At 38.7% G+C, this 24,500-nt stretch overlaps 2 protein-coding genes across 4 annotated transcripts in view; both read left to right on the top strand.

Annotated features, from left to right (window-relative positions):
- Positions 1-6,108: 6,108 nt before the first annotated feature.
- Positions 6,109-10,465, top strand: LOC130418801 (uncharacterized). Its single transcript, XM_056744903.1, has one exon. It carries the CDS (start codon positions 6,121-6,123, stop codon positions 9,343-9,345), a length of 3,225 nt encoding a protein of 1,074 aa, XP_056600881.1. The 5' UTR covers positions 6,109-6,120; the 3' UTR covers positions 9,346-10,465.
- Positions 10,466-15,221: 4,756 nt separating this feature from the next.
- Positions 15,222-24,500, top strand: part of garnl3 (GTPase activating Rap/RanGAP domain like 3) — a 54,026-nt gene continuing 44,747 nt past the window's right edge. The window contains exon 1 of one of the 3 annotated variants that reach the window (XM_056746630.1): positions 15,222-15,733. In XM_056746630.1, coding sequence (XP_056602608.1) covers positions 15,633-15,733 — 101 coding nt within the window. In that variant the 5' untranslated portion in view covers positions 15,222-15,632. Of the gene's footprint in view, positions 15,734-23,785; positions 24,073-24,500 lie in introns of those variants that run through there. The other 2 variants (XM_056746629.1, XM_056746633.1) reach the window with 2 other exon arrangements.

Below are 24,500 nucleotides of genomic sequence, written 5' to 3'. Positions count from 1 at the left end.
GAAATGCTTTAGCATGTTAAAAGCCACTACAGCAGAATGTCTTTTTTTCAGATCAGTCAGGTAAATGACAGTTTACAAGAACATGCTGTGGTTGCCTCATATTTCCTTTTAATGGCTGTTGCTTGTGGTCGAAACTGTGGAGAGATTTGTCAACTCTGCAAAAGTACTTGAACCGTAGCCAAAGGCAACCTTAGTTGAATTTAAATGTATTTAGAATTATTACACAGCTCCTTGTAATGCTTGATTCTGATTGGTCACTTCGCTTTGCGTCGGGTCCTGGTCACACTGTCGGGGCTTATTTCTGCGATAACAACCAGCTGCCTGTACATTATCTCTTACATAAGTCATATATGTTTGCTGGAGAAGTGCTGCAGTCTAAAAAATGCTGGGTTCTTTTCAACCCATGGTTGAGAGACAAACCAAACTGTTAAATTATTATTTAACTGGAAAATGTTTATATATGACTTAACTATTGATTGAAAAGAACCAAAAGTGTGTTTAAGATCCCTGGCTTATCTTATTATTGTCATGCACAAAACTGAGCCCCTTATATTTCTGACAAAAAAAAACAAGGCTCTTCTCATAAGATGCATGTACTATAAAGCGTCTATTTCTCCTTTTTTTCAATAAAAGCTGCAGAAAATGTGCAATATGCACATCTTGAAGAAAACATTGCACGTTTTGTGTTACCTTTGCATGTAATGTATATTTATAGCTTATAGGGAGATAAAAATCAGTTGACATTCTGGTTGTGGTGCACAGTCTAATTTTTCAATGTACGTGAAACATTGCATTTCACAGCCGACTACAGTATAGTTGTCATTGGTGTGTTCTCAGGCGTTGTACACCTGAGCCACAGGAGGTGATAGAATCCAACGAGCAAAGATACGAGGAGGAAATAAGGATGTGTTTATTTCCAAAACATTAAATAATAACAATCCTGAGTCAAAAATAATCCAAAGTGAATACACACAAAAAGTAATCCAATTAAAAAGGTAACGTCCAAACCACAAAAAGCAGGAGGCAAAAAGGTCCTCAAAACATAAACAGTCAAAAAGCAGAGAGACTAATACAAGAGAGCTTGCTTAAGTTAACATAACATTCACAATTACCAAGCTAAAGCTAAGAGTCACAAAGCCTCTTAAATAGGCAAACCATATAGGACACATGTGCTGTACCCGGTAGTGACCTCTAGTGGCAAATTTTTTTATCTAGTGCAGGATCCTGATACTCATATGATCTACACAATGACCCAAAAAGTTCTAATTAAAAATAAAACCAGGAAACTTGATCTGAAATCATGAATTTCAAACATGTTTGTGGTGGTGAACCCAGCCTTTAACTTCATTATCAAATATAATAAACTTGCATAAATCACAAGTGTCAAACAAATAAGATAATGTACATTCTATTCAGAAATGTAGTTTTGAAAAACAATTAAAATTTGTTAAACTAAAGTTTAAAAAGATCAGTTAACTCCAGTGCTCGTAATTTTTAAAGTTTATCATGTGATGTGCTTAAATTATGTAGGTAATTTTACTTGATTTATTTCTGTATGCTCTAAAGTACTTAAAAACTATTTTGTGTAATACTGTTACCTTCATTTTTAAAAGTAATTATATGTGTCATTTTTTACAGTGTAGTCTATGTGTATATGTTATGTAATCTCTCTCCCTTTGTATGTGTGTTTGCGTGTGTTTGCAAATAAATACAAACAGTTGTGATTGTGTTACACACATACACACAATCATCAAAGAAAGAGGTTGAGAGAAGTACACAGGTCTAAACAACACTCAGAAAAATAAGCCACCTTAGCACTTTTGCATCTTTTAATGGGGTACAATAGTTAGTTAAGTTTATTACTGAGAACTATGTAAACAGATTGGAGTGGAGGGGTAATAGCCTCATCGTCTGCATAGGTAAATGTATACTACTCCCCCTTGAGTTCACAAAGTGCAATAACACCAATTCACAAAAGTACAAACGCTTCAAAACACCATTTGTCTACAGTTGACTCTGTAAACGCTGTAAATTATATGTTTAGTTTATCAGGCTGTATAATATAATACAGAAACTTTATTTTAAATGATATTTAATGGGGAAGTTGCAGGGCTACACGACACTGTCCCGCTGGCCATGATTTTGGAGGGAGTTGCTGTACAATGTTCTATTTAGAACGCATCCACAAAAGGTGTTCGATGCTGCACTCAGAAAGCGCTGCATGTGGTGCACAGTCCTGTTTATTTGTGTCTGTGCAAATTTATGTGTCAGAAAAAGCGAGTGAAGCTGCTGTACACGTTATTTTATTAGTAACAAAATCTAGGAAAGAGCTGTTCTCAATGTAATTTGTTCCAGAGGTTTAGTCAACAATAAGAACCATCATTGTTCTATAAATGAATGAATCACACTGTATTTCTCTTAACAACTTATTTACACTTATTGTAGGAGCCGCATTTGAGTTTGTTTTTTGGTTCCATAATTTACTTAGTTTTCTTTTCTATAGCATTCTGGTAGTACACCTTCTAAAAAGGCAGGGGGCGCGCCACCCTATAAGTTGGAGCAGGTACCGCATGATTGGGGAGAAGAAGTGCCAGCAGATACAGTCTTTGACCTCGGCCCGGATCTGCAATATCGGAAGGCTTGGCTTATACCAGAAAGCGCTACACAGGAATACTTAAAGACATTTAAAACAGTTCTCATTTTTTGTTTAGTCTTTTACTCCATCTATTTTACAATAAACATCGACAAACATTCAACTACAAACACTCTTGGAATTTCTTGGATTCGGGCTGTGAGTCTGACCCTGCACTTGCATTCTCCCGGTGGTCGAAAACAGTAACAGGGGGTTACAGGAAAAATCCAACGTTGTTTTTGCCACTATATTTCGTCAAAGACTCGCTGTGGATTCGTTTAAAACTGCCTGTGAATTCATCAAAGGCGGATTTATGTTGAAACTACGCGATATGAAGATGAAGGAAACGTCGATCTAAGCGTGGGAAGCCAAACAAAGAAACACTTCAGCGGAGGTATGTGCTTTCAAAGTGAATATTATTAGAAGGATATAGAAATGAATTTCACTGCAGATTTTTGAGTTGATGAACTGTGACACAATCAAGAGCGGTGAAAGCACAACCTAATTGGAACAAATGAAATGCAACGATATGTTGATCTTTGGAAAGAATAGGAACTGTTTTCTACTTTTTTGAAGCAAGGTATACTCTCTGTGATTTTTGGAATTTTTTGGAATTTTTTTTCTTTTTTTTTTTTTTTTTTTGATGAGAATAATGGCAGATTCCAACGAAGAAGAAATAACTCCTGTTAAAGACATGAGTGAAGTTGTCGCGCAATTGCGCTCATCTAGAGGAGGAAAAATGTCACATGTAACAAGGAGAATGAACATTGTGAAAGATTTAATGACTGATCCGGAATTTCTTGATGAAGTTAAACAAAACATGATTAAGTTTTATGAATTTCTTGAAGAGTTCAAAGCCTTGCATGCCTCCTATAGTGAAATGTTGGATGAAGAAGCAAATCAAGAAGACCTCGAGACATGGTATCAGCCTAGATGTGTACAGATAACGGCTTTTATGGATAACGTTGAAAATTGGATTTCAGGCATAGAAAACCCAGGTTCCCAAGCCACAGTTGAAGTCTCCTCTTCTGTCACCCAAATAGAAGATGAAGATACTGATACCGATGCACAATCATTTAGATCACAGACATCGTCTGTATCATTGCGCATTAGTGCAGAGGCAGAGAGAGTAGCTTTAATGGCTAAAGCTGCAAAGCTGCAAGAAAGGCATGCAATTGAGGAGCAGGAGCATATTTTAAGAAAAAGGAGAGAATCTTTAGAGTTGCATTCTGAAATTGAAGCCACTACTGCAAAAATTAATTATCTGAAAGAAGCTGAACAAGGAATGTATAAACCTGCTCATTCTGATGTGACGGTTCAGATGCCCTCATTAGGAGCAGAAGCAGATGAAGTGAAGACAAAATCAACAGTGACACCTTTACCATTGGATGAAAGGCTTGATAGCTCTCTTTATTTACATGACAGGACTTCCCCAGTAGTTAAAAGCAAGCCAGGTGTTCAGGTTCAATTTCCTCTTCTTAATTTAGGCCCAGATAGGCATCACAGCAGATCTGTCTTCCAGCCCAGGGCTAGCCGGCAACAACTACAACAGACCTCCGCGTACAGTATTCCCCCTGTCATTCCCCAGTCATTTGCAAGGTCAGCCACCGCAATTCAGTCCACTGTACCTCAACAGCAAATTCATATACCCAATTCAGCACAGGAAAGCCATATGATCAAAATTCTGGAAAAGCAGAATGAATTAACAAGGATTCTTATGAAACAGCAACTTCTCTCTACACTACCGCAAGGTAGCATTCCACTCTTTGATGGACAAGTTCTTGAATACAAGTCATTCATTCACTCCTTTGAAAATATGGTTGAAAGCAAAACTAATAACAATAAGGATAGATTGCAGTTTCTTATTCAATATACTAGAGGCTCGGCACAAAGGCTTGTCAAGAGCTGTGAGTACTTGTCACAAGATAGAGGCTACCAGGAGTTGCTAAAGGAAAATTTTGGAAAGGAATACAAGATCTCTTGTGCTTACTTGGAAAAAGCCCTATCCTGGTTCCAAATCAAATCTGAGGATTTTAAGTCACTACAGGATTATGCTATGTTTCTTAGGAGCTGCTGCAATGCTATGGAGGAAATGGAATATATGGAGGAGCTGGATACAGTATCCAATATGAGAAGCATTGTGCTCAAGCTACCATACAAGCTTCGGGAAAGATGGCGTAACAAGGCCTATGAGCTACAGGAACAACGAAGAGGTAGGGTAAGAATTTTAGATTTAGTCTGCTTTATTGAACGACAAGCTCGCATAGCAGCTGATCCAATATTTGGTGATCTTCAAGATCAGTCGGCCAGTAGAGGAAAGGCTAGATCCCCAGTCAAATCACAGGCCTCGAAGTCATCTGGCAGTACTTTTGCCACTAGTATAGCTATTGCCCAAAAGCAGAAGAAGTTTGATCTTTCTTGCCCCTTCTGTAGCTCAAGACACAGATTGGACTTGTGTGAAGATTTTTTAAAGATAACACATAGAGACAAGCTCAGTTTTATAAAGACCAAAGGCATATGCTTTGGATGTCTCTCCAAAGGCCACATTAGCAAAGACTGCAAAAGCCGTCTCAGCTGTCAAGTATGTAAGCAAGCTCACCCTAGTGTCCTACATATTGAGGCCAAAGATAGTATCATCAAAAAGGCAGAAAGATCCGCCGATGTTACAGGCAGTGCATCAGCAGGGTTATGCGGTCATATAGGGGCCGGAGCCAAAGAGAGTGTGCTGTCCATTGTCCCAGTTCAGGTTAAGGCAGCAAAGGGCAGCCAAGTCTTACAAGTGTATGCTCTCCTGGATCCTGGATCCTCCGCCACCTTCTGCTCAGAGGATCTTATGTTTCGGCTCAATCTGAAGGGTAGAAAAACTCAAATTCTTCTACGCACAATGAATCAAGAAAAAACTGTTCCAACTCATGTTGTATCTGAAATTGAAGTTGCAGCACTGGACAGCAATAACTTCTTACCTCTTCCTGATCTCTTCACTCAAAAAGAAATGCCAGTTACCACAAACAGCATTCCAAAGCAGAAAGACTTAGCACAATGGAAGTATCTAAGTCGAGTCAAACTTCCCAATATTAATTCAAAGGTGGAGCTGTTGATTGGCACAAATGCTCCAAAGTGTATAGAACCGTGGGAGGTTGTTAAGTCAAGGTGGGGGCCCCTACGCAGTTAGAACCTTATTGGGATGGGTTGTAAACGGGCCACTGAGAAGTGCTGATGGCAGTGCAGAGAGTGTGAGTGTGAATAGGATATCGGTTGCAAGTCTAGAACAGCTTCTGATCACACAGTATAATCAGGATTTCAGTGAGGTAGCATCTGAGGAGAAGACCGAAATGTCAATTGAGGACAGAAGGTTTTTAGAGATAGCCAATGAGGCGTTCTTACAAGATGGACATTACTATCTGAAGTTGCCCTTTAGGAAAACTGATGTCAGTATGCCTAACAATCGCCAAGTAGCAGAACAGCGCCTCCAAACTCTAAAAAGGTAAATGAAAAGGGATGGACAATACAAACAAGAATATGTTACTTTTATCCATGACATCTTTGAAAATCATTATGCAGAGGAGGTCCCAGAGGAAGAACTCACGCAGGTACCTGGAAAGGTGTGGTATATACCACACCACGGAGTATACCACCCCCAAAAAAAAAGGAAACTTAGAGTGGTGTTTGATTGTGCAGCTACTTATAAAGGTGTATCCCTCAACACAGAGCTACTACAGGGTCCTGATCTGACCAATTCCCTTGTTGGAGTCATTTGGAGATTCCGCAAAGAACCTATTGGAATTCTGGCTGACGTTAAGTCAATGTTCCATCAGGTGGGAGTAGAGAAATCAGGTGTGGACTACTTGCGCTTCCTGTGGTGGCCACAGGGTGACACCCTTCAAACCCCAAAGGAATACCGTATGCTTGTGCACATATTTGGTGCAGTGTCCTCCCCAAGTTGTGCAAGTTTTGCATTACAAAAAACTGCTGATGACAATGAAAGCTGTTTTCCCCTTCACGGAGCTGAAACAATCCGGCACAACTTTTATGTGGACGATTGTGTTAAGTCCGTGGCTGAAGAGTCTGAAGCCATCCAGCTAGTAAAAGACCTCACCGCACTATGTTACAAAGGTGGATTCCAGCTGACTCAATGGGTTAGCAATAATCGGGCAGTTCTAGCATCCATTCCAAAAGAAAAATGGGCAAAAGAAATTAAAACACTGGATCTTGACAAAGACAGCCTACCAATAGAAAGAGCCCTGGGATTGCAGTGGTGTGTGGACTCTGACCATTTCCAGTTTAACATCAATTTAAACCAGAAGCCACATACCCGCAGAGGCATACTTTCTGTTGTAAGTTCCATTTTTGATCCCCTCGGTTTTCTTGCTCCTCTCATTCTCCCAGCCAAGCAATTGCTACAGGAGCTCTGTCAGAGAGGTTTTGGATGGGACGAACCTTTGCCCCAAGCTTTAGTAGACCGGTGGGAAGGATGGACAAACAGTTTAGAAAGAATAAAAGGCTTCAGTGTTGCACGTTGTTTGAAACCAAAGGACTATGGAACAACAAAGTGTGCAGAACTACACCACTTTTCTGATGCCAGTGAGAATGGTTATGGCTCAGTGAGCTACATAAGACACGCTAATGAACAGGACATTATACATGTCACTTTTCTCATGGGAAAGTCCAGAGTCCTTCCTTTAAAGAACATCACAATACCACGTCTGGAGCTAGCCGCTGCAGCATTGTTTGTAAAGGTGGACAAAATGCTAAGGAGAGAACTACATCTAACTTTAAAGCCCTCCGTTTTCTGGACCGACAGCCAAACCGTACTTAAGTACATTAGAAGTGACACTGCAAGATTTAAAACGTATGTAGCAAACAGGGTCTCGCTGATTCGGGATAACTCAGAGCTGTCTCAATGGAGATACGCAAGAAGTAAAGACAATCCAGCTGATGATTCCTCAAGAGGATTGAGTGCAGTCAAATTTATGGAGCAAAGGAGGTGGATGCATGGCCCAGAGTTCCTATGGAAACCTGAGGAAAGTTGGTTAGAGGTGGAGGCATTGGGCTCAGTGTTACAGGATGATCCAGAGGTCAGGAGAAACACTACTGTTTTTACAACAGTGGTGAACACTGAAACACCCACAGACCAGCTTATTTCATACTTTTCAAATTGGATTAGGCTACTTAAAGCAGTGGCATGGTACATCAAACTAAAAAAGGCCTTGATACTGAGAATCAAAAAACAAAAGGACTTTCCATCGTATCAAGTTATTACCCGCTCCCACAGCCAAAAGGTGAGCCCAGAACTTGAGGTTCTCAGGTCCAAACCCGGTGGACAGCTCCTCTCAGTGGAAGATCTCTTACAGGCAGAAAGGTCAGTTATCTCTTATGTTCAGAGGCAAGCATTCCCAGTTGAAATAACAACACTACAAGCCACCCCACCTAAAGTGAAAAGGAGCAGCAGGATCTGTAGGCTTGATCCTGTGCTAGATGAAGGCATCTTAAGAGTAGGTGGCCGGATGCATAAATCAGCCATGCCTGATGAAACTAAACATCCCTGTATCTTGCCCAAAGATGCACACATTTCAATTCTTCTTTTAAGACACATTCATGAACGCTGTGGTCACAGTGGTAGGAACCACATGCTCTCAGAGCTTCGTAAGAAATATTGGATTAGTAAGGCCAACTCCTTAGCAAGAAAGGTGCTCTCAAAATGTGTCATGTGTCGACGAGTGAGGGGCAAAGCAGGTGAGCAGAAAATGGCAGATTTGCCGCTAGAACGAATCCTACCTGACCTCCCTCCCTTTACCAATGTCGGATTGGACTATTTTGGCCCGATTGAAGTGAGGCGAGGAAGAAGCACCATCAAAAGGTATGGAGTTCTGTTTACATGTATGTCCAGCAGAGCTATTCATTTGGAAGTAGCTTTCTCATTAGACACTGACTCATGCATTCACGCTTTGAGGAGATTTGTTTGCAGAAGGGGGCAGGTTAAGCACATCAGATCTGACAATGGAACGAACCTGGTGGGTGCTCAGGTGGAACTCAAGAAAGCTCTGATAGCACTGGATAAGTTGAAGATCCAGGATGCCCTGCTTCCTTATGGAATCGAGTGGAGTTTCAACCCACCAGCAGCATCGCACCATGGCGGAGTCTGGGAAAGGCTTATAAGATCTGTTCGTTACGTGCTGAACTCCACACTCCATCAACAGTCCATCGATGATGAGGGTCTTCAAACTCTATTCTGTGAGGTAGAGGCTATTTTAAACAACCGTCCTCTCTCCACAGTGTCCTCAGACCCATATGACCTGGAACCACTGACCCCAAACCACATCCTCCTGCTGAAAACCCAGCCCATTATGCCTCCAGGAATTTTCCTGAAATCAGACCTTTATGCTAGACGCCGCTGGAAACAGGTCCAGTATATGGCGGATCTCTTCTGGCATAGATGGACCAAAGAATATCTTCTTCTACTCCAGGAAAGGCAAAAATGGACTGTAGTGAAGAAGAACCTGAATGTTGGAGATCTTGTTCTAGTGGTTGACCCCACTGCTCCTAGAGGATCATGGCCACTAGGAAGAGTTCTAGAGACTAAGCCTGATCAAAAGGGGCTGGTCCGATCCGTGAAGCTCCAGACACAGACTTCAATCCTTGATAGACCCATTACCAAGCTATGCCGAATTCTGGAGACTGAAGAGTGTCCGGTGCCTCCTAAAGATCACCAATAAGGGATGTAATGTATAAATACATATTTTTCTGAAACATTAAGAGATTGTTTATTTCTGGCTCCTTTTTTGTATTTATTTTAAATAATTGGTTCTATAGAGACCAATTAGGGGCCGGTGTGTAGGAGCCGCATTTGAGTTTGTTTTTTGGTTCCATAATTTACTTAGTTTTCTTTTCTATAGCATTCTGGTAGTACACCTTCTAAAAAGGCAGGGGGCGCGCCACCCTATAAGTTGGAGCAGGTACCGCATGATTGGGGAGAAGAAGTGCCAGCAGATACAGTCTTTGACCTCGGCCCGGATCTGCAATATCGGAAGGCTTGGCTTATACCAGAAAGCGCTACACAGGAATACTTAAAGACATTTAAAACAGTTCTCATTTTTTGTTTAGTCTTTTACTCCATCTATTTTACAATAAACATCGACAAACATTCAACTACAAACACTCTTGGAATTTCTTGGATTCGGGCTGTGAGTCTGACCCTGCACTTGCATTCTCCCGGTGGTCGAAAACAGTAACAGGGGGTTACAGGAAAAATCCAACGTTGTTTTTGCCACTATACTTATATATATCTCACACAAACAGTGGAATTAGAAATGCATATGTGTTTAATAGAAGAAATCAGTCAACATAAAACTCCAGATTGTTTGTCATTTGGTTCAGTTTCTTGCCACATGGTTCAAACTGACTTCCTAGTATTCACGTCACATAATGTATTGCTCTATATGAGAAGTCAAAATGAAAAGTCAAAATCACACATATATTTCATTATCAGTGTTCATGTTGCTATGGTGACCTCCCCATGGGGAAAATTGTAGCTTCTTAGAAGACTAATACACATAGGACAACAGTTCAACCTCCGGCACACACTCATAACGCACACTTCAAAATGACACAATGCATGAGATGTATGAGGGCCTGCATTCATGTGTGTGTATGGGATCAAAAATGCCAGCCAGAGTATGATGTGACCTTAATTTAACCTCATAGCATGACTGTCTGAATGAAGCAGATGGTGCATAACTGAATGCATCATGTCTTTCACTCTTTCTCTTCTTGTTTTCTCTTTCTCTCTCCCTCTTTCTTTTAAGATCTGGTTATCATCTTAAACAAAGACATAAAATGTGATAAAGCTGTATTTTAACTGTCATCTTTTTACCTTCAAGCGGAGGAAACATGCTATTTCATGCATTAAACGTGCTGGCTTCTCAAGCTTAACATGGTCAACTTTTCCTATGCATAAAGCAAATGTTTCTGAAACCAGCATGAACAAATGCCACCAAGATTGTTCATTTACTCTGTTTGAAATAAAATTGTAGAATCTTGACAAGAGAACTTCTTGAAAAGGGTTTTTATAATTTTACAATCTAAAAATTGCTGGGTTATTATTAACCAAGTGTTGGGTCAAAAAGGGCTAGAATTAACCCAGCAAATGGTTTATATAACATTTTGGGTTGAAACAACGCAGCATGGGTTAACTTACAACCCAACAGTTGCCTTCGTTCTTTGTTGTCCAAATGCTGGGTTTTTAGAGTGTACTCTGACTAGCATTGTCCTTACATTTTTTTTACACATATGTTAAAACAACATATATTGCGTTAAATAGCATAATGCAAACAGTGTGTTAATATTAAAGAGATACTTCGACCAAAAATGAACCTTCTGTCATAATTTACTCACCTTCGAGTTGTTCCAAATCTGTACAATTGTATCTGTACAAAATCTGTCAGGTTGTAAGAATTCTTCCAAATATATTTCTCTGTGTCCACCAGAACAAAGAAATTTATACAGATTTGGAAAACTCGAAGGTGTGAAAATAATGATAGAATTTTCCGTTTTGGGTGAAGTATCACTTTAACGTATCCTTTTTTAGTGTGTTTTTAGAGTGTAATCTTAAAAATGCTTTTACATTTTATCCAAAGCGACTTACATTGCATGATACTATAAAGTTGGTTATGAACTTTCATATCAAGACTAAAGGGCCAAAGAGAAACATTTAGAGATAAACAACATTTGTATCAAAAGAAACTGAATGATGAAGACATTTTCAAAAGTTTCCAATTAATCATTAACATTAATAAATGCCGCACAAGTATTGTTCAGTTTAAGTTCACATTAGCTTCTTAAGTTTTTTACAAATGAAACCATATTGTAAAGTGTTTGTAATCGCAAAGATAGATTAATAAGATAAAATTAATTATATTTTTAAACTTAATTTTTTTCCATGAATAAAATCTCACCCTGAGGACATGTTATTCTCATGGTCTTAAACACATGACACACTAGTAAAAATAGCTCCCTGAAGAAGTACTGTACAGAAAATCTTCATTCAGTTTTCTTGCATCTTAAAAGACGCTAAAGAGATTGATTTATCAGCACTTTGACCAAAGCCTCCAAGCAATTAAGGCATCAGTAAATTAAGGCGTCAGTATTCAACATGGCTCAGTTTTTGTGTGTGCGCGTGTGCGTACGAGTGTATTCGCGTGTGTGTGAGTGTGTGTATGCATGTGTAAAAGAGAAAGAGAAAAAGCCATTAAGCCATTTCATTTACTGAAATAATCCTACTAATAACATTAATAATTGATCAAATACTATTAATTATTATTATCAATAATAATAATTTTCCTATATTAGCCTTTTCATCTTTGTATGCTATAAAATTTGAAGGAACTGCAACATCCATCCATCCATTAATTTATGGATACAGAAAAACGTGCACCTGTATGTTTCTTCTTTAGTTTATATATATATCAATTTCTTTTCACTCTTGTATAATCTATTGTGGTGTTTGCAGTTTAATTGTCACAAAAATTTAAAATGCATCACTGATATTCCCTGGGTTGACGGTAGGTTTTTCCATAGTTCACTGGCCCACTTTATTCATGAGCGTGTCTGCTTCATCTCCACTGCCAAAATTCATTAAACATATTCTCATTTTAATGGGACTGTTTCATTAATATTTTTACGTACGCCCCTCCAGCAAAGGCTAATCACACAATGAAGTAAAACTCTTGTTTGCTCAAGGTGACCAGCTGCATGGGTCAATGATGGCAAATGTGTACACGGTTGCCATGGCGATATGCTTACAGTGATCACTTTAGATGTGAAGGAAGGAGTGGAAGCATAACAGACAGGAAAGTTCTGGTAAGATGAAACTAATGTAAATGGTATTGCCAGGAGTGGGTAGGAGGTGAAGAGGAGAGTGGGAGGGAGAAAAGAGGGGATGAGAGTGTGTGCGCGAATCTAAATTACTTATTGAAGTGAGTCTAATTAATCTCTTAGTAGCTCTCATCTTTCCTCCAGATGCCCCAGGGACACAATGTACCCTGTGTGTGTCTGTGTGTGTGTGTGTGTGTGTGTGTCTGTGTGTGTGCGTGCGTGCGTGTGTGTGTGTGTGTGTGTGTGTGTGCTTGTACATGCATGCGTGTGTGTGTTATGGTCCAAGGATTAAATTTAAGACTGAGCAAAAAATGCAACCTGGGTAGAACATCAAAACATGCGCACCACATACCAGTGGAAATTGTAATTTGGAATACGCGTTTTAAGTGTATGTGTGCAGATGTAAGACTGTGTGTGAGTTTCTTCTTTTATAGTTGGATACGGAGAGCTTAGCACAATTCCGCATTCCAGCTGGATCTACATGACTCATTCAGCTATGCCTTAAAAATTATAATTATCAAAACAATTCACAGACACAGTAACAATTTATTTACACAGACATTTGTTCTGCTTTATGAATTAAATGTTTTCTTTAGGTCTGTTCTCTAGTTTTTTCAGCGTCTGCGTTCTGGTGGTCCCATTACAGCTAATTAAGATCTCAGAGCAAAATCTTTGTGTATACAAAGATTCATCAGAGTCACATTTATTATCTGCTGATAAGACCTACACATTGATGTATCCAGGGCAACGCTCTGTCAAATTCATGAATGGTGATTATTTTTGTTTGCTAGCAACCCCCCCATCTCTTTGTGCTATTTAGACAGCCCCTTATAGAAGAAAACCCCTGATTGGGAGCAGAAAACAGCATGTGAAACTAAAATTGATCACCAAGCAGTAATGTCATTTTTATACCAGATAAAGAAACATTATGGAATTTCTATGACATCCTTTTTGAGATAAAGAACCAATGATATTGGCTCACAAAATACTAAAAGTATATCTTCTTTGTCATTATAGCACACAACGCGCACCTAAATGAGTCCTGTTGACATTGAGAAACAGAGAAATCAACATGCCTTTACCCAGCCAAGTCCTACAAACAGACGCATTCTCCTCCACACGTTCTCCTTCAGTGAGCGACACAGTATTACCATCTGGACAGCTACGTGTCCATACATGGCTAAACTGGTCACCGCATTTCTCTCTTTATTATAAAAAACATGCAAAGTATTATATAGTTTGTTGGGTGTTACTGTCACCAGGTTCTTTTGCATGTGTTTGTATCGTTTCTATTTGTTCAAATGCCTTTCCATTACTGTATTGAGACCACTATGCCAAGTTAATTACAGCTTGCCACTTTAAAATCTCTTCCTCTCTTTTCTCTCTCTCTCACTGTGTTTCTTGTTTATCTGTCTATATCCATGTTCAGTGTGAGTCAAAATCAGTTGAGCTTTGTTGACATGACTGTAATCATTCCAAAACAGCTGAGGCATTCAAGTGCTTTTATTCTAGCAAAAAATAAAACAGGTCAATGTAAAAGTAAACAAAGAACAAGAAAGGATACATGTTTACAAAAACTGAACAAATACCCTTTATATAAGCATATAGTGCACTGTACAGTACAGTATGCGGGGATGGTAATACTGTATATTATGTACTGGCATGCAGATCTATGTAATTCGCTCTTCAGAAAGTGACATCTGAACACAAAAACACCTACAGAGCAATTTAAAATCATCTGAAAATTTAAAAATGAGTCTTGTTGCTCATACACAAACATGAGTCATGCTCATGCAATTCTTCCAGTAACGCTAGAAGAATTACTGTGTAACAATGTCAGACAATAGCTGTTAATCTATTCAGAAAATGATGTGTATGGTCAAAATGGACCAATGCCTATTAATTAGCACTAGACAAATATGAGAAAAATATTAGTTAAAATACCATCTCATCATACTGTAGCTTACCAACAAACACATTTCCACACCGGCATATTATTGCAAAGAGAGGGGTAGAATCTATCCTGTCTCTTTATACCTGGTTGCAAACATAAATGAAGTTCATTTCAATGATTAATTCAAAGAACATTTAGGTTTACTATTATCACGTTATGTAACTATTTGGCAGTGTGGTATTTATTGTACTTTGTTTTGCCAGAAGAGGTTGGGCTCCCCCATCTGGCTTCTCTCAAGGTTATTCTCGCTCTTCATCTAAACATTTTATGGAGTTTTGTACTTTCCATTGTGACATTAAGCACTGTTCTGTAGATCTGCTCTGACACAACTAAAACAGACTAAGACATGTCCTAATCACTTCAGTGCAGTTTTTATTAGATTTGGATGCTTACAACAAAATGGATAGTTCATCCAAAAAAATGATATGACTCTTTCTTCCGTGTAACACAAACAAGATATTTTGAGAAATGTCTCAAGTGGTTCTCCATAATGGTTATGTTTCAAAATAACTTATTTTGTGTTCATGCACTGAAAGGATGTCATCCAGGTTTGGAATGACATGAGTTTTTGTTTTGGATGTACTATTTCTTTAACTTTGTCTATCATAGATGAGTAAAGGAACAGATAACAGCGTCTCCTCAATAATGTTCTTGCATAGAAAAATGTCAGTGCATAAGGTTCGTTCATTAGTCGCCGCCCTGTAAAAAGTGTTTTCTTCCATTCTTCTGGGTAGACATTAGGACCGCGCAGACTCTCCGGCTGGAGTGGTGTAGCCTATTACTGATCTTTACAGATCCGATACACATCCCATAAGAACTGAGAACGGGGGGATCGACCCGGAGATTATATCGACTATTTTTGGCGTGTCGTTGCACTTTCAATCCAACGCAGCCGGTTTGGATGGAGTTGGAGAAGTCTTTCCCCAGCATTGTGCACGTTTTATCAACTGAAATCATTTTTTTGTCTTTGGCCATAGAAAGTGTGTGCAGGCTTACTTTTCGTTTCTCGTGGAGGAGGACCCGCTGTTGATTTCTCTTTGTGCGCTCTCTACCGTTTCTCCATTCGCCAAACGCGGTCCGGAGCCGCATCATCTTCGTCAGCGGTGGCGCTGCTTCAGTCTGTCTACCCGTGCAGTCAGGACCCGATGATTTAAGTGCGCCCTGCTATCAACCACAATGAATTCGGATATTAACATGTACTTGGGACGAGAGAACGCGGGGATCATGCGAAAAAGAGCCCTTTTACTCAGGAAAGGCTGCAGTTTCGAAATAACGAGGTGAGTTGAAATAAGGGGGAAGGGGTTTTATGTGAGGAGTGGGGATTTGGAGAACACCGCATCATCCGGTTACCGGATGGTCGGGTTGCAAATTATGACAGCATTGGCTTCTAAGATTTCGGTGCATTTTACTCAGATTGTTTTTGGATGAGACTGAAAAGGATTTGATGTGGACCAGCGGCATATTGTGGGTCTTAAGGCTGTCGCTGGGGATATTTCGGAGGGGTTTGTGCCTTGTGAGAGCGCAAACGCTCGTCATGGTCCATTAAGCGCAAAGCCATCAGCCTCCTAACGGCACTAACCCACTTTACCATCGGTATTCCCCATGATCAGTCAAGAGGGGGCTCCTGGTATTCTGTATGAAAAGGAGATGCACACAGAGGGCTGCATCTTTGATGATAGTTTATAAAAAAAGGCTTATGGATGCGCAGCACTTTCTCAAAGAAACACACAGTGAAGAAACGGGTTTGCAGCATCTCGCACACCTATCGACCCGTTGTTCTTATATCTACAATATAGGAGAAGGCTATTCTCAGGGGTTTCTACAGTATGTGGTCTTTTTATGTTCGTTAAAGTGACATGTTATGAAAGTAGGGTCACCAAAGCTTAGCAAAGGTTCCTTATTAGTGGTAAAACGTCGATGCCAGACACACAAACACATGCAGGAAGCAGTGTGCCTGTGTGTCAGTGTCAGGCACATTGTGGAAGAGAAAGAGAGAGAGGGATGCGCAGGTCACACCCCTCCTTGGCCTATCGCCTGCCTTGGGACCTAATGGTGGAGACTGCGTAGAGTCATGTCATGCTGAGAAAAATACTTGTGCTTGTCTTCGTTTTGCATTTAATGTGCATTTCATTTAAGAATTGTGTAATACGTTCACAATGATTATGAGTTGTATGCTATATAATAGGGATATTTGATATCTGAGAAAAGTGCGCATTTGGGGCAGTAATGTGACATTGAAAACTCTGCATGACTGAATTACATCTTTGTCAAAGAATTTATATTAGAGTACTTAGTTTGAACTTTGTAATTTTGCATGTGCTGACAAAGTTAGTTCAATCCATGAAATGTACCTAAAGTTACACAAAATCTTTCCCATGCTGAATAAACCACAGTGTACTTGATTCCCAAATAAGCAACAAATGACTGTATACATGCAGGCATGTTGTGCACATCCCTAATCATCTGCAGGCAAAGAACATCATACATAATTTAAGTCTGTTGTATTTTGTTTTGTATTTGTATCTTCCTCAAAATAGAAAAATAAAAACATATCCAATGTAATAAACTGCAAATAAATGATGGCAAAAACAAGTAGTCCATAAATTCCAATATCTTCCTCCAGACAAGTTTTCTCAATCCCTATTTACATTTTAAACAAGATTCACTATATTTATTATTTAACCAAACACCACATTCGAGAATTGAAATATGAAATAACAAAAGCTACAGTAATTAATGTGGTTATAGAAACTAAAAACCTTTAACAGCCATTTCTTTCTTTCCACAAGCAGCTACAATACAGTTGTCTTTCTTGTGGATTGGACGGTTGGTTTCACATTACCTGCCCCATTTGTATCACTGCCACGAAAGAGCAGCACTAATGGTGGACTGCCCACCTTCTCCTGGAAAATACTAGGATCACTGTTAAAGCAGCTGGAAGGAAACAGTAGAGAGAAAAACTGGCAGTAGTTCAAATTGATGTCACTTGGATGTTAAAGACAATCTCAACACGGTAACTTGACACGGTAACAAAAATGCAGTAACTCGTGAGTGTGGTAAACAGATTACTGCTGTGATGGCATTAATAAAATGTATGTTTTAAAGGCACAGTTCACCCCAAAATGAAAATTCTGTCATCATTTCCCTCTTTTCAAACCCCTATGACTTAAAGAAGAGGTTTTGAAGAACGTTGGTAAGCGAGCAACGCTGGTAGCCATTTACTTCTATTGTATGGACACAAAACCAATGCAAGTCAGTGATAACCGCTGTTGTTCGGTTGATGACAGAATTTTTATTTTGGGGGTGAACTATCCCTTTAAGTTTCCTTCTGAGGTTTAGACCTCATTACCATAGCAACAGTTTACATCCTGCACAGTAATAAATTATTGAAATAATGGTTTGCATAGAGATGAACATGCTTGGGTGGAGATGACACATTAGGAGTACAGAAAATGTGCATGAAAGAGTGTGCATGTAAGCAGCTAAACACAAACTGTGACGTCTTGATGTGGGGTCATCCAGTAACCTGAGTATGAAACTATTCTATTTGATGAATCTCAGCTGAATCCTTTTGGAGTGTGCCTGCAAAGAGATCATTAGAGGGAGTAATGAACAGTTTAAATAGTTCCGGCTCTTTTCAGAAATAGCTATCGCTCCCCCCCACTCTCTCTCTTTCTCACTTTTTTTGTCCTCTGAGCAGCCGACAGCCGTACCAATCTGATAATACTAGCACTACAGCTAACATTAATCACTCTCAGCTGTGCGGCCCTTGTGACGCTAGCACAACCTCTTCATTTGCAGAGGAAAATAGAAGGAAATCAAGCAGAGGAATAAAAGAGTCCCGCTCTGATTACAGCCCTATGTAAACCTTCATTCCGCACCCACATCTGCTTCCATTTAAGGTTCAAAGATGCATACCTTCACATTATGTTTTTCGCTTCAGGAAGAGTCACTCGAAAAGACTCTCTTCCTGTTATAGCAGCGCTGGAAAGTGCCCAGCGTAAGATGGATGGAGCAGTTTGGAGTTCGGTCAGAGCACTGTTTAAAATACGAGCGGTTTGCTCTCAGCCACAAGGGCATTCGCGCTGGGTGTGTGTAGTGTAAATATGGTGCCGTGGGGCGCCTTGTGTTATGATAGAGATTGAACTTTGCATTGGTTGATATAATTTTTTTCCATAGTGTTACATGGCGTCCTGTTTGATCAAATAAGGGATAAAAAGTGAGAAATGTTACTGGGTCAAAGGTTATGCTGTTAATTGGAAGTTAAAGGGATTGTTCATCCAAAAAAGAAGATTTGGTGACCATTTACTCACACTTAAGGTTTTTAAGTACTTTTATTTGTTCTGCTTGACACAAAAAAGATATTTAAAAGAAAGTTAGCCATTTCTGGGGCAACATTGATTACCATAGAAGATACAAAATTATATTTATTTGAAGGAAGAACAGTTGAAACAGTTTAACTTTCCTACTACTGCTAACATTCTTCCAAATATCTTACTTCGTATTTAGCAGAATGGAGGTGTATACTGTAGGTACAGTATAGGAATCAAAGTAAATATGACTTATAGAAGTCCCATATTGTATGTGCAGTTATTGGACTTTTGTCATGTGTATCAAAACCCTGAAAGGTCAATTCATGCGCTTTACTCTTTCTCTTTTTCCTGAAAAACTATGCTGATCCAAAAGGCTTTTACACGTTTAGTTTATACAGCTGGCCCCATCTGGTGGTCAGGGAATAAAGCATGTTATGTCTACACTGGACATCACGCATTAGAACCCATTATAATTGAAAATTTTACAAGGCTGGAAGTAATGCAGTATGAATGCATTATTGAATGCAAATAAGTGGTTGTTTTTATATGTTTTTTCAAGAAACTGTAATATAAACAAACATGAAGCTTTGATCATAAAAAATGGAAAGTGCTGTGTTTCATTATCTTAAGGTTTTATGAATAAAAACACAGAAAATATTTTCTATTGATTGCAATTGGTAGTAATTATTGAATATTTATTATTATTGTAGCTTCTATGTTTAAATATTTTGCATACAATTCTTATACACATAGAAACCTATCTCAGATATTGCTGTTTTTGGATCAGTATTCTTTTATGTTAACATTTACCCTTACTTTACAAGAAAACACTTATATATTTCTAAATGTAAATCGAAGGATGTTATTTGATAGTGGTCTACCAATGTAGGTCTTTGGATCTGCAATAGACAAGGGTAACCAGTAGAGGACAGAATGGTTTAATATATGAAACACTGGTATTTCAGCTTGTGAAATTTATGGTTTATATACAAATGCTGAAAATCAGTTAGGGATCTGCAGTAGACTTGACTCTTTGTACTGTCTGTTTGCTTTGTATACCCTGATGAAGACACAACATAAGAAATATGATTAAAACAATGTCATTGTTTAAGGCATAGTTCACCCAAAAATGTTGTTGTGCTGCCGAACACACAGAGAAAAGTTATTTTAATGAATGTTCGTGTCCAAAAAGTTCTGGGGCAATAAAAAAAGTATACTTGAAGTTAATTTTTTAAAGTATACTTAATTAAAGTTTGCGTACATTTTTCAGCCTCTCCTGTTTTTGCCAAGTGGTTGATATCCGAAGAACAACATCATGTTGTCCCTGGGACAACATTTAAATCAACCAATCAGATTTCAGAAATATGTTTAAATTTTATTTTAAAGGGCCGCAATCCCAGTTGTTTTCTGCAATGTAAAAATAGTCAGAGCTATCCCCAGAATGTGTCTTTCAAGTTTCAGCTCAAAATACACCAAATATTTGCCAGTGCATTGATGAAATTACCAGCTGGATGTGTCAAAACTTCATTCAGTTAAATAAAAACAAAATTGAAGTAATTGTTTTTGGTAACAAGGATGAAACTAACAAGGTAAACACATATCTTGACTTAAGAGGTCTAAAGACACAAAGTAAGGTAAAAAAATCTTTGTGTCATTATAGAGTCTGACCTTAGTTTCAGCAGTCATGTCAAAGCAATAAGCAAATCAGCCTACTACCATCTCAGAAACATAGCCAGAATCAGATGTTTTGTCTCAAGCCAAGATTTAGAGAAACTTGTTTTCTTTACCAGCAGGGTGGATTACTGTAATGGACTCCTTACAGGTCTTCCCAAAAAGACCACCAGACAGCTGCAGCACATACAGAACGCTGCTGCCAGGATTCTGACCAGAACTAAAAAATCTGATCATATCACTCCAATCCTCATGTCCTAACACTGGTTACCAGTTACTTTTAGAATCAACTTCAAAGTATTATTAATTGTCTATAAATCACTCAATGGTGTAGGACCTAAATACATTTCAGATATGCTCATTGAATATAAACCAAACAGACTTCTCAGAACATCAGGATCAAGTCAGAGATAACAAGGGTTCACTCAAAACAGGGGGAGTCAGCGTTTGGCTATAACGCCACCCGTAGCTGGAATCTGCTTCCAGAAGACATCAGACGTTCACCAACAGTAGCTACTTTTAAATCCAGATTAAAAACACACTTGTTTAGCTGTGCATTCACAACCTGAGCACTGTGCTGGTTTACATCAACTGCACTTAAAATCTTAAAAAGTATTTGTGATCTTAAATTATTTGCATTTTAAAGCTTATTTCTTTCTGTCAATCATTTTATGTAAAGCACTTTGAATTGCCCTTGTGTATGAAATGTGCTATATAAATAAACTTGCCTTGCACTAGCAAAAGAATAGACACAAGCCAAGTATACTTCAAAGTCAAAAGATAAAGTACAAGTATAGGCCAATCAGTAACCATGACAGGTGTCTGTAAAAGGTGTTTTGTACTCACAAGAAAGCTGTGGTTTGGTCATATATGTGCTGCTTCACTGAACAGAGAAAACGCAGTGAGAGACATTTTTCCACTCACTGAAAGCTATTATTTATCCAAAAAGACGCTATTTTATGAGGTAAAAACTCTGTAAAGACGGTACCACAGTGCGCATGTGTGTGTTTGAGTGCACGGGACGCGGGGAGTGATGGATGCATATGCACCTCGAGTATCTGTTGACCACATTCGCGTTTAGCCAAACTGAGCAGGCATTTGAATAGGAAACACATGACCGTTCGCGATAGTCTACCTCCTGCCGCTCACAGTCACGTTCAGTCTATTCACGATCACGCTCTAATGACACAAAATGATAAATAGGGGAATTGCAAATCGCCTTTATTGTAGTCCGTCAAAATGACAGATTTTTCCATGACTAACGCTCAAATGTCTAAAGAGGTTGCTGGTGTAAAAATGTTTTGGGTGCTTCCCACATCGTGGAATTCGCATAGTACACACGTTTCAGATTGATAATGCATTGTCTATTTCAGACACCTTGTAGAATTGGCTTTTCTGGATCAGCCTTTTAGAGACCGCCAATCATACTTCCCAAACTGACTATCGGCCGATTATGATCAGCGACCGATCAATCGGAGCACCTCTACCAAATATACTTAAAATTTTCACTAAGTAAAATCAAGTATACTTGAGTAGATTTAAGTATATTTCTGAGAAGTACATAAAGTATATTTCTAATAAGTACAAAAAAGTACTATAAAAAGTAGACTTAAAGTATACTGTCCTATTGAACACTTGAATAAACTTGTCTTTGAAAAAGGCTACTATGGTCGTCTATAGTGCCCAAGAAGTGTTTAGTTTAGCATATTAGCATATAGTAGATAGTGGCAGAATTTTAATTTTTGGGTGAACTATCCCCCATCTTGAATAAGGCTGCAAGATAAACGAAAACAAGCAGATTCTTTACAGCAAAATTTCAGGGACAAGCAAACAAATCAACTAAACCAGCAAACACACCAGTCGACTCAAAAAAGACAATAAATTACCTTTTTTGGAGAATGGCAACCTCTCCCAACAGCTTCCAGGTCTGGATTGGATTTTTGCACTAATGTACCATATATGCTTATCAAGCTGTTAAAATACAGTATACAATAATTCAAATAAAAAACATTGCACAAATTATCTACAAAACAACAGGCAAATTAACTGTAACACCAAACATCATTAGCCACAGGTTTATCGATCGCTCTTTCAGACAGGGAGTCACAGATCTATAAGAGCTTTCCCTTCAATCACAGGTGAAAATCAATGTAATCTGGTCCAGTCCTGTGAAGTGTTGAAAATAGAGACAAAGGGAGAAAACACACACACACAGACACACATGTTAGAATCTATATTTTACCGGCCCTACTCACCCTGCTCTGTGCGGGCTCCAAACCGGCATCGATCCGAACGGGGAGGGTCTATATAAGTCTATATAGTAAATGGTGGCTGGAAACTTTACATTTGAAACTTTATACAATTGTTGTGTCATGTAAGGATAATGTTCATCCATGTGGTTGTTATGGCACAATAAACCCTGACAGGGTGATCAGGACCATGATGTGAAGCAGAGAGGTCAACTAGGTCTTATAAACCATGATTTTTAAAGTTTTATTTTGTGATACAAGCAACTGGATGCACTGTATGTGCATATATATGTGCATTATCAGTTTTAGCGATTGCTATCAGAGAAATTACATACGTTGCCGTGTTGCACCTGACCAATCAGAAATGAGTATTCCAGAGAGCCTTGTAATAAGTTTAAAGTATAAAGATATTTGATCAATTGTATGAGATTGATGTTGGCTTATTTCAGTCATCATGCTCAGATTTTTAAAGGTTTGATTTGATAAATATTTTTTTCCCAAAGGGGAGTTTAGACCAAACCTCTATCATGAGTCTGATCTGTTCTAAAATACCAGCAGTTCACGGTCTGGGCTTTGAAAATGTCACCCTGTCAGATGCACACATGAGGAATGACCTCACTCTTTCTAATAATCAAAGGATTTCACCTGTGTGTGTGCATGCATATGTGTGTGCATGTTAGTGTCGGGTTGGTGATCTGTCATATCCTCTGTGCTTCAGTATGAAAGTGAAAAGGTTGCTGTCCTGTCTAGTCAAAGATGCTCTTTTCTTATCTTCTTCGATTACAAACCTGATAAAACAAGTTTCGTGTTGAATATCTATCGATCTATCCGTCTTGACATTGTAAAATGCTATGTATGTATAGTATGATGTCAGCGAGGGGGTTTTACATCAAGGCTGATCTATGTGGGAAAAGATCTTGCTGTGCTTAAGTCTGTACTTGGCAAGCAAACACACAATATGTTCATGTGATTTTAGGCCCACTCGATCTTTGCTTCCTAAAGGTGTGTGTGTGAGAGAGAACAGAGCGTCAGTGGTGTGGTATTACAGGCTTTTCCAACAGAACATATTTAGTTACCAGGTACGCAGGCACACAGTCGAGGAAACAAGACAAATACTCATACAAATAGCGGATAGAAGGACGCTGATGCTGATGGTCATTGCTAAGTTTACCAAAAAAAATGAAGAGGTTTCGGTTGATATGCAATCCTGTTGAAGGGCATCAAGGACTTTTATAATATTTTTACCTTTGTAAAGAAGATCGCATATTTTTTACCTTTGCGAGGACTCCAGCTTTGACATTTTGAGATTTTCAATGCAACCTCCAGAGGTCACTGAGGCAGAAAATCACTCATGATCTGTTTAAATAATCAGAACACCAGTAGGTAAGATTTAATTGGATTAAAAAAAATGTATGTACAAAATCTTAAATCAGATTCCTGGGCGAAAAAAATATTTAAATTTGTATGGTGTAAACAGTTTCTCTGTTTGTATATGCAACTACAAGTACATATTTAAATTTGTATGCAGATTAGGGCTGTCGGTCGATTAGATTTTAAATCGCAGTAATCCTCATACTTTAACACCTTATAATGTTAATTCAAATAGTTCAATGTGTTAGGTTCTGAATAGGCTTATGTGTACAGTAAATATTAGATTCCGTGTTTTGTGTGGATGAAAAAAATCTTGTTACTTGTGTCTCTCATAGAAAAGATCTGATTCTGTTTCTTCCAAACTGCATCAAACATACAAACATGAAATTGTATGCAAATATTAATATTGTTTCTTTTTTTACATCCTGTCAGAGTGACTC

The sequence above is a fragment of the Triplophysa dalaica genome, chromosome 4 (assembly GCF_015846415.1).
Source record: "Triplophysa dalaica isolate WHDGS20190420 chromosome 4, ASM1584641v1, whole genome shotgun sequence".
NCBI classification, from domain to species: Eukaryota; Metazoa; Chordata; class Actinopteri; order Cypriniformes; family Nemacheilidae; genus Triplophysa; species Triplophysa dalaica.
The sequence above is the reverse complement of the archived record's forward strand: the minus strand, read 5'-3'. Positions and strand labels throughout refer to the sequence as shown.